The sequence below is a fragment of the Lycium ferocissimum genome, chromosome 10 (assembly GCF_029784015.1).
Source record: "Lycium ferocissimum isolate CSIRO_LF1 chromosome 10, AGI_CSIRO_Lferr_CH_V1, whole genome shotgun sequence".
Classification (NCBI taxonomy): Eukaryota; Viridiplantae; Streptophyta; class Magnoliopsida; order Solanales; family Solanaceae; genus Lycium; species Lycium ferocissimum.
The window spans coordinates 31,119,222-31,130,996 of NC_081351.1; the positions used below are offsets into that span (position 1 = coordinate 31,119,222).

At 31.6% G+C, this 11,775-nt stretch overlaps 1 protein-coding gene across 1 annotated transcript; it reads left to right on the forward strand.

Annotated features, from left to right (window-relative positions):
- The first annotated feature begins 1,275 nt into the window (after positions 1–1,275).
- LOC132033361 (BRI1 kinase inhibitor 1-like) lies at positions 1,276–2,701 on the forward strand. Its single transcript, XM_059423315.1, has one exon. The coding sequence runs from the start codon at positions 1,512–1,514 to the stop codon at positions 2,517–2,519; it is 1,008 nt and encodes a 335-aa protein (XP_059279298.1). The 5' UTR covers positions 1,276–1,511; the 3' UTR covers positions 2,520–2,701.
- The last annotated feature ends 9,074 nt before the right edge of the window (positions 2,702–11,775 follow it).

Consider the following 11,775-nt stretch of genomic DNA (forward strand, 5'->3'; position numbering starts at 1 on the left):
GACACGAGAGAAGATTTGGTACCTTAGTCTAAAAGGGAGGCATATTAATAAATAAAAGAGCTATTCCCAAGCCATTTGCGTGCAGAAAGAAGACACTAAAGTTGCAATTACCTAAGTGGAAGATACAAATATCATCTGTTTGATCAAATCAAAGATTCTTCTTGAGAAAGGTGCACTCCACATTTTGAACAGCCAAGTATGCTTTTTAGCATGATTTCTCACGTACCTATTTGTGACAAAGTATAACTAAATCGAGTCCCTAAATAGATACTCCACAGTAACAGTCCTAGTAGAGATGCATTCAAAATTTTAAATCGATGTAAGTGTGTCACCACAAGTAAATAGTATAATTTTAATAACTGTATTAATCAATTATACCTCGATCTTTTTGTTAAAACTTTTATATCCACCGACTCTTTCAAGTTTATTTCATTATGAAGCCCTGTTTTGTCATAGATTTGGTTCTAAAATTTCAACAATATTTGAAGATTATTTCAAATAGTTATTTCTTCATGAAATCCATCCATTATTTAAATTTCAAACTTAGAAATATAAAATTTGAAGTTTGATAAAAGGTTTGAGAAGTTTTTCAGATTTTTAGTCGCAACATTTCAATTTTTTTTAACTTCAAATGCAAATACTAATTTTTTTTTTTTTTCAAATCTTAACCAAATCATCTTCAAATTTGCCTACTAAAGATTCCTAAATCTTCAAAGTGTATCGATTCCTGCATGGAGGAAAATAAATATAAATCAATGAATAAAAGAAGAAAACTTAATATTAGTCCACCCAACAGCTTAAACTAAAAAATAACCGGCGAATATATAATACATGTACAATTCATGTTATAATCAATGAATAATTGTATATAATCAACACATACGAAATATGAAAAGTAACTTTGAATCCAATCGGCTATTTATATAACAACCCAAATATAAAAACACATATACTTTGCGTTTAAGACAACAAGTACATTGACACATATAGTTTGTGTTTAAGACAACAACTACATTTACACCAAGAAAAAGCTACATCATCCCATGACTAGTACTAGTAGACGACAGTACATTTATACTTTAAATAGTAGCCGTATTATATGTTTTTTGCCTAAGGATTTTGGCTAAAAGAAAAAAGAAAAAAAAAACAATAAAACCTTGGATTTTGTTGTGTCAGTGTACTTTTCCTGAAATTAGCACCCTATAGCTGTTCATATAAAAATGACCCCACTTTTAAAAAAAAAAAAAAAAAAAAAAAAAACTTTCATCTCCCTCTGACAGCCACCATACACGCCCCTTCAAATTCCATCACTATAATTGCCACACAACACACTTAGCATAAAGACATTTTAGCCTACAAACTCTTCCCTCACATATATCCTTATCCTTTTTCTTCATTTTTCCCCCCTCATCAAACAAAGTAGAAGAAGAATTTTTGTTTGCAAAAATAAACACCCCATATTAGATCTTAGTACTAAATTTAGTACTACTCTTTTTTAAACATTTTTAGTCATGGACAATATGAGAGTCCTAGAAGAATTCAAGCAGAGCAATCAAGAAAACCAAAAATCAAAGCAGATACAACACCAAGAACCACTACTTCAACCACCGTCGTACGGTGGCGTTGCGGCGGCGTCACCACCGTCATCTTCATCATCTCCATCACATGAATTTTCCTTCACAATTTCACTTCATCCAACAAATTCCACAAATACCCCTGATATTAAAATGAAACAAAATCCAAATCCGAACCCGAACCCAAACACAAACCAAAACCCTTTTGCTATTGATTTAACACCAGCTGATGAAATATTTTTCCATGGTCATTTACTTCCACTTCACCTTATTTCTCATCTCCCAGTTTCACCTCGTTCTTCAACAAACTCCATTGATAGTTCACTTCCCATTAAAGACTTAAAAAAAATCCAAAATTCCATTAATCATGATGATGATAACTCTTATTATGATCTAAATCGTAGCTTTCACTACCATGATCATCATCAAACAAATTCTTTAAACATACCAAAGGATCAACAAAAACAAAAGTCCAAGTCTTTTTCCTTGTTTGGATTACCCAAAAGAAAAAAAGAAGAAAAAGAAGAGAAGGAAAAACAAAGGAAGTTGAACGTGAGTCAAGTTATAAAGAGGTATATGAAAATGGTGAGGCCATTTTTGTCATTTAGAAGTAGAAAAAATATGCAGTTTCATAGACAAAGTTATTCTTATTCTGGGAATTTGAGTTTTAGAGGGAAGAATAATAATAGTAGTAGTAATAGTAATAAGGGAATAAAAAGAGGTGCATATTCAGCTCCAGTTTCTATGAAGAATTCTCCTACAAATAGTGGGCTACTTGTAGCAGCACCAGGTGCTAATTATCATAATTCATCTTCAAGTGATAGTACAATGGAAGAATTACAAGCTGCTATTCAAGCTGCAATTGCTCATTGCAAGAAATCTAGTTCTATGGAAGAGAAGAAAATCAAATGCCAAGAAAATGAAGATATGATCATCCTGAAGTGAAAAGAAAAAAAGAAAGAATCTTGATCATTTTTATCCTCTTTGGTACTCCTTATTTCTCGTATACTAGGTTCTCTTTTTTAATCTCTTGTGTATCATAATCATAAAGGATATTTGTAAGTATTTTTTACTACATGAGTTTTAAAATATGGATTATTCATGGTGATGGATTGGCAGGGCAACCATGTAGGATTCTTTTTTGATGAATTCTTTTTTCATGTAACTCTTCTTGTACACAGTTCTGTCTGCTTATAAAAGTTAAAACTCTTTTATGATGATGACATCGCAGTTGGTTATCGATTATCAGTTCTTCAAATGTTGATAGAGGTCAATTAGGCTATTAAAAGAATAGCATTAGTCTATTGTTTTGAACAAGAGAAAATCAAATGCCAAGAAAGTGAATTGGCTTGAAGATATCATCATGAAAAAATAAAATGAATCTTGATATTTATATCCTCTTTAATACCTGCTTATTTCTTGCATACTTAAATTTTTTTTTTTTTTTTGGTTTATCATAATCGTGAAGTATATTTGTCATTATTTGACTACATGAGTTTAAAATATGGATTATTCATGGTGGAGGATTGGATGGGCAACCATGTTGATTTTTGTATTTTTTATTTTCATGAATTATGTTTCCTATTTTTCACCCTGTCTGTGCATATAGAAATTAAACTCTTTCTTGAAACTGATATCCTAGTTGGTCATCGATCAGTTTCGTTTGAATGATGATCAAGGTCAATGGGTCTATTAAAAGTATAGCGTTGGTTTATTTATTTTAAGCATTGGTCTACTATTTTGAAAGTTTGAAGTATTCACAATTTGTTACGTTAATTGTCAATATTGAATGTCTAATCTATCACTAGGTAATGCAATTAGCACATACATTTATCAATAAAATATAGATTTGAGTATGATCATTTACTAATATAGTGATGTTATTCATATCACTTTTATTTTTAACAATTCAATAAACGACATATAACAACCGATTATTTTACATTATCTACGAATGTGGAAATCAACGTGTTGGGGAAAAAAAATCTACAGATTACCTTATTGTTTACTACTACTAATCAAGTTCTCACACACAGCACAAGCCACTTTCATTCAATTTTTTTTGTTTTTTGGTCATTAATATTCTTGAATAAGAAAGTTATCTGAATTAATGATTAAAATGACTAATCAGCAGTTATGTTTAGGGACCTTTTTTTCTAGTTCTTTTTGTGAGTACTTTCTATAGGAGAAGGCCCCCCAGAAAAACTTGGAGCAATAAATTAGGGAGAAGGGACCATTGAGGTTGTCTTAGAGTAATAATGGAACTCCATATACATAGCATGTGTAACCAGTTGCTTTCAATGTGTTCATGCACAACTCAACTTTTAATTTTTTCTTCAGTCCATTCTTCTTTTTGGTCTTTAACAACTCTTCTTAACGGTGACTACAACCCCCAAAATCCTTGTGCTTTTTAGTCTCTTCCTTTTCGAGTTTTCTCTCTCTTTCATGTCAATTTATAACATAAAAATTTATGTGGTTCAAAAAGAGAGAGCAAAATGAATGCACATACATTTTTTTAGTTTAATTATGTGAAATTTACTAACCTAAGAGATGCAGTTGAAGTATGTGATCATCCGTGGAAATGCTTTTTGATAGTGAACGTAACGTGCTCGCATCGTTACCTTTTGAAGAGGTGAATCCACGATTTGATTTGACAAGTTCAATATTTATGTATGTATCATTGAATTTATTACACTTCTGCGATTATGATATCAGAACTTAGTACTGTTTATTAAAGGTCTAATAATTTTTATATATACTCTATCTAGAGAAAGTTCAACTGAACCGTAGGAACTACACTACTATATACGCCTCTGCTTCAATATACATCTATCCATGGTCGTCGTGGTTTATACATGGAAGATATTTTGCTAGCCAAACACTAACTCTTAGATATATTTCTCGTCGAAAGTACCTTTACTCTTATTTAAGAGCCTGCTGAATAATCTTTATGTATTCTGTTATTTCTCAGATTAGTACTAAATAAAGAGCTGAGAAAGAATAGCAAACTAGTTGGAAGTAGATTTAAAAGAGCTGTCTTTACAGGAAAAGGCAGTAGACAGAAAGAGAGTTTCTTCTTTGTCAAAACAATGTTAGGAGCTTTGAAAAGGTAAGGCACTATTAGCACATGAGTTGATGTTTATGGAATTTCTTCCTGCATGAGTTGATGTTTATGGAATTTCTTCCTTTGTGCAAGTACAACAATAATTTTAGTGTGGTACGTGGTCCAGTTTCACATCCCAAGAACTTTAATTTATATAGGACACTGCTTTTTCTTTATTAACGTGAACTCTCCGTAATGATGATCTTGAACCCATGATATGATCATTAGTATGATTGGCTACTCATGATATGACCAAATGAGAAACTAATGAATAAAATAAAAATAAGAATCATTTACAATCATCACGTAATTTCCAACGAGAAATTGATTTTCAAAGATAAATTTCAGAATAGAACAATGCCCCAATTTCAAACCAGTTTTGGTCGATTTCACTATCTATGTCACTTTTGTTAGGCTCAAATTGTTTTCACTTTGTTCGACAAAAGGGCGTATCAGATCAATAATTCTTTTCATTTTGAACTCTATGAAAGTATGCAAAGTAAATATATAAGCAAATAGTTAAAGCGTGAGATTTAAATAAAAATAATTAATTGACGACCAAGTGAATCCCTTAAAATAGACAACCTCTTTAAAAAAAAAAATTATAGCATTAGATATGTCAATCTTGTCACCAAGACACCAACAATCATTTACTCGTAATTGTGAAAAAGCTCCAAATAAGCACATACTCCGTAATAATTCAGAATGGTCCACTTATTTTCAGAAATTAGTGACTGAAGTCATCTCTTTCTATTCCCAAAAAGTTCATAGTACTACTCCTCCATATACACTAGTGCTACTGAGAAATAACGGACTCAAAAGAATGTCGACTCTCGTTATAATAGTAATTAGCAAATCCACATTACACTAATCTTCTCACTAATTGCATATTCTTGCTCCACAGTGGTTGTACACACATATTCAGAGTAAAATTGTGCGACTAACATGGTAGCTTAACATGAATGTACTCTTAACGGATTCTAACTCAATCACTTTTTTGTCGATTCACTATCTTTCGTTATGAATCTCCTACATGATATATATATATATATATATAATTTTGAAATATAATAATTAGTAGTAGTATTTAGCTATGTTGCTCTGATTCTTCAAAAATATTAACGTGTGTGTATCGGAACCTCCAAAAATAATAATTTTGAAGGATCCGACACGGGTGCGGCAATTCAATTTACAGAGTTAGACGCATTTAGTAGTAACCATCTTGATTCCACTTTTTGTAATGATCAATCCCCAAACGATAAACTTATGTATCATCTGAGCACGCTCCTCCCTTACGTATTTCACAAGTGTAAAATATATAGTAATAGTTTCTTTTGGACAAAAGAAAAAAAGAAAAGCAAATCCATTTGTGAAAATTGCCTCATTAACCATTTCCCCCAAATCTTTTCCTCCTTTTTGACTGGAGGGACCACTTTTTTGATTGGTTAAAGAGCAGGCATCATAGAGAAGTTAGATCCGATGCATTTAAATTTAAAAACATGTAAGCCTTTTAATTTGGAATTCCAAAGATTGTTAAATAGAAAAAGAAAAATGAAAAAGAGAAAAGAAGAGATTTTGCTTAAATGGGCTCGATGAAGATTTTAGTTTTCTTTCTTTTTCTCGTGATTGGTAAAACGTGCAAGCATACTTGATTTAAGTTCAGTCCTTTTCTTTTGACTTTCCAACTGAAAGAAGAACAAGAATTGAAAAAAGAGAAGAATAGAAGTGGAACCTAATATATTATGATTTATGAGTAACAGATTTTTGATGGTCATTTTTTCTTTTCTCTTTTGCTTTTTCTATTTGGATTGTGTTCTTTCTTCTCATATTTCCTCTTTTTCTATAGGCCTTCAGATATTAATGGTCTTTTTACTGGGCTTCAAATCTATTTACTGGGCTGCAGTGGATATCTAGCCCAACTTGTACACGCATAAAAATAGAAGAAAATTGTACCGTTTGCTCTTCAAATGGGCTGATCTTTAATTTTTTACCCTTCAAAATCAAACTTATGCCGAGTGGGCCAGAAATTTTTTAAGGACGCAGGGCATAACTTGTGGAATAATATGATGTGAAACATAAATTTTATGCCGTGCAAAAAAGTTATTTGTCTAAGGGCCAAAAATTAAAGGGAAAAGGACATTGAGAGTCACCACCAAAAACAAAAGGCCCAAAAAGGCCCCATTTTAAGTAAATGACCCGAATAAGCCCTAAGCCCAAAATAAAGACAAGCCCAAGCCAACTTTTTTCTCTGTTTCATCTGCCTCTCACTTTCTCCTCTATGTTTCTTTGGCCAATGATGGGGTTGCGATGGCATGCAGCCTCCTTCACAAGTTCCGAGGTGGCAGGCAGTTCCGTTGTGGTCGCCGGAGTATCTCTGTTATTCGCTAATGCCATTGACGAATAAGATGACGTAGTATCCATTCAAATCACACATATCTGACAGTGTTTATGTTTTTCGGTGTTGCACCAGCCTTTTTACCGTGGAAGCAACACCATGGTCCTCTATTCTCCCTCCGTCGACCTTTTTTTTACTAGTTCACTACGATCTATGGTCGTTAGATACAAATCTGGCTGGAAAAACTTTTCCGGCCATCTCCATTTTTTCTCCGATAATTCTTGTCGGTGTAAAATTTGTGTAAATAGTGTGTAATATGTGTATCATTAGTGTGCATACATTATTACACGAATTATATGTTGATTATAAATTCATTATACATAAATTATACAGCAGTGATATATTTTCTATACATATACGGTAGGGATAAATATTCTATACAATAATGATACAATTTTTATACGTATGATACATTTTTTCTATGCATATAAATAGTGATACACATTCTATATAACAATGATACAGTTTTATACATATGATACATTTTCTATGCATATACAGTAGTGATATATATGAAGGGGAGCGCGACGTAACGGTAAAGTTGTACGTAATGAGGAGGTTACGAGTTCGAGCGTGGAAACGCCCTCTTGCAAAAATGCAAGGTAAAGTTTTCGTACAATAGACCCTTGTGGTCCGGCCCTTCCCCGGACCCCGCGCATAACGGGAGCTTAGTGCACCGGGCTGCCCTTTTTTATACAGTAGTGATACATATATAACAATGATACAATTTATATACATATGCTGGAATTAGTTGGAAAATGGCTAGAAAATGGAATTATTTTTAAAAGACTAAAAAATAACTTTTAAAATTCTTGGGCCACCGGCTCTCAATAGTTTCATCCGGATAACTATTTGTACCATTTTCCCAAAATTAAAGAACAGCACAAAATTGCGACAAAAGTGCAAATGACCCATAAAATACCAAAACAGTTTGGACTAATTAGAAGCCTCAACTGATGCAGCCCATTTTAAAAGCCCTTAGTTTATACCCATTTTTTTGTGCGGATTGTCCTTCAAAGGCACTGATCTTTAATTTTCGGCCTTCGCCTAATACCCTGAGGTTCTGGATTCGAACCCCAGCTCAGTAAAAAAAAAAAAAAAAAAAAGGAATATCTCAAGGCAGAGGTTTGGATTCGCAAAAGTCTCCCTTAAGGTAAAGTTTGAAACTTTGTCTGAGGCAGAGAAAACTCTGCCTGAGGCCTAACTTTGGCCCGCTTAGGCCTAACATTGCTGCGAAACTCTGTCTTGCAATTTTTTTTTTTTTGATTGAGCCAGAGTTCGAACCCCAAACCTCATGGTATTAGGCGAAGGGTAAAAATTAAAGACCACCAATTTGAGGGGCAAAAATTAAAGACAAGTGCCTTTGAAGGGTAATCGTGCAAATGACCCGTTATACCTTCTCGTTTTAAACGTATATTTGAGGAGAGACTTTCACAAATTAGATACTTTGGGCCGCTTCTTAACTTTTGTCCATTTTTTAAGAAATTTGTACAAAATTGGGAATAATTTATTATCGAATTGACAAAACTTGCTTTGTTTGTAAGTCATGCCGGATGGTGCATAATTACAACTATATATAAGAGAGAATCTCAAAGTTTTGTAGTCCTCAAATGAATTTTTTGATCCATTTTACCCTTAGTTGATGCTTTAATGACCTTACAAGTTCTTATCCATTTAGGTAAATTTGAATAACTATATGGGTTCTTATGCTACAAGGAGTGATGATGTGGAAAAGTGATATTGACTCCACAAAAGATCTATTTATTCAACCAAATTTAAAATTGATCAAAAAATTATTGTCTTTCTTTTATGTGGAGATAATTATTAAATTTGTTTCAAATTATGTTTTTCTATGAAATTTATTATAGACAAATAAAAAAGCTATCATGACATTCCCTTTCTACGTTAGTACATGCTTAATTGTTTAATTTAAATTATTTTCATATATAACTAAAAATATTTCAACAAAGTGATTTCAAAGTATAGTTAAGCTCTCTGAATAATAGTTTCAAATGAGAGTGATTTTTTTCACATTTTTGGATATTGGAAAGTTTTACAAAAAATGAGATAATCAACATTTTATATAATTTAGGACAAATGGTTAGTTAAACATATACTAAAACTATATAATTTAAGAAATCACAATATAGATTTCTTAAAAAGTTAAATTAAATTAAGAACAATTAGAAAATACATCATTTCTTAAGGATGATGAAACACTAAAGTAAGAAAAACAAATAATTTCATTTACTTTTCAATTTCTTTTGTATGATTTAATTTGAAGGAACATCTAAAAAATTATTTTGTCGTTTCAATTTAAATGCTATCTTTGTTTATAAATTAACATCGTTGATGTTATCATACAACAATATGTAACAATAAGTATTTTTGATATTACTTGAATACCGTAATTATTTGTTTCTTTCAAAAGTGGGTTAACCAATATCAGTTTAATTGAGAAATAAGAAATTAAGGTAATCTGACATAAGGTAAAAACTCAATTTGAATCATTAAAGACTTTAATCTAAAGAAAATTCAAAGAAAATAAAAAGGAGAAGAGTTTGGTGCATGCATTTGTTTAAAAATAAAAAGGAGGTCTAAATATACTCTAAGGAAAATGTTGTTTTTTAACTTACAATTTTTTTATATGATTTAATATTCTAGCAACATCGAGAAATTATTGAACTAGCTTTACAAATGATAAAATATTACAAAAACAAAACAAAAACTGGAATAGCAGAAAAAACACATAAAAAGGCTGCAAATAGAAGTTTTAAAGTAGTTTGGGCCCGGGCTTAGCATGGGCCAAATGCCACTAGTATTACTATAAGAGGCGTTTGGCCATAAAAATCAAAATATTTTTCACTTTATTTGGAATTTTTGAAGTTGGAGTTGTGTTTGGCTATAGTTTTTGAAAAGAATATTTGCATGTTTGAATATACTGAAAGTGAAAAAAGTGAAAACAGGGTTTTAGGTGTTTTTCAAATTTCAAATACAACAAGAAGTTGTGTATTTGAAATTTTCATGGCCAAGCAATAATTTTCAAATAAAGTGAAATTTTTTTTCAAAAAAGAATGAATAATTCTCATGGCCAAACGGGCCTAAAATTTTTCGAGTTTTGCTTATGACAGACGAACATAACTTGTACAAGTTGTTCACGAGGTTTGTTGGATTGACAATTTTTTTTTAAACTGACAAGACTTTGTACTATCTTCATTCTACCTATCTCGTTAAATTGTGATCACAAGCTTTGACACCTTGCACCACTTGGTATTATCTTCATTTTACCTTTCTTGTTAAGTTATTCACAAGTTCTGTCAGATTGAAAAACTTGACTGTAAACCAAATTAAAAACATCCGGCTTCTGATTCAAACTTCTCCCTTCTCTCTTCTTTCTTCTTTGTTATTCTTCTTCCCAAAAGCCCCTAATGCATCCCAACTTCTAATTCCAGCTTAGAAATAGATTAAGACATCACAAATCTAATACAATCATTTTTTTGTTATGTTATCTCTCATGATTAACATTTAAGAATAAATTGGCGAAATTTTCTACTGTACAACACAAGTTCATAAGAAGGTAAAAGGGCCCAATTTTGTGGGAGTAAAGTCGTATGCTGAAAGTTCATAAATGAAATTCTGTTGTACAACCATGTATTATTTTATTAATTCAAAAGCAATGTGAAAAAGGAAGAATATGGGGAAAGAGAAGCTCTATTGGATTTCTTTTGCTGGATCTATATTTGCACAAATTTAAAAAATCTGGACAAAAGTCAAACATCAATCCTTAAAAGGGATATTTAGTGATTTTTTTCGAAATGGAGTCGCAAATAAATAACTCAAGTTCATTCCTTTTAAGCAAACGCATTAATCAGGAAAAAAAAAAACTCCTATTTAATTGATTATTTTGATTAATTGATTGCTTTAATTGAGATCAAAGTAGTGAACCTATTTAGTATTGTGTTGAGTAAGTCAAAGTGAGCTTTCGAAAGTACATTGTGTTATTTGATATGGCAAACTTACAGGCTCAAGATACAGTTGTGAAACTTTAAAAAAAATAAATATAGGAGTATTATATTTACCTTTCTTCAAACAAGAATACTCTTCATCATTATGCCAAGAATGTGAAATATTTCAACCAATTAGGAATGTGACAGAGTAATAAGTACCCCTTCATTCTTAATTAAAGGTAATGTGACGGAGTGGTATGCACCCCTTCATTCTTAATTGAAGGTCTAGGATTCAAGCCTTATATACGAAATCGATTTATTAGGTAGCGCTTTACCACAAATGTAGAATTCTGTAACGCGAATTCAAATTTAATTGACTTCCCATGCGAATCGACTTGGGCGGGAAAAAAAAAATAGAAGGTCAAATACTTCAAAGTATAGACTCTAGATTCGTCAATAAGAAATAATCACGTAAAACGGATGACGTTGAATTAATATCAATTTTTTTCTTGGTGACCTTGCTGCATAGAAATTTCACGTCGCAATATATCAATTTTAGCGAGAAAAAAGATGAACTGCAAATTAATATTTGGGGTGATAATATCATTGCCAAGGTCTGAGGAAATGTGCGAACATATTACAATTTATAAATTTAACAAGATTCTGGAAAGATTTTTTTATATAAAAATAAATATAAAACTAAAATAAATTTGCCAAAAAGAACGTAATCAATTGATCCAATCTGGCGTATTCTAG

Coding starts and splice junctions, on each gene's coding strand:
- LOC132033361 (XM_059423315.1), top strand. CDS start 1,512: ATGGACAATATGAGAGTCCTAGAAGAATTCAAGCAGAGCAATCAAGAA.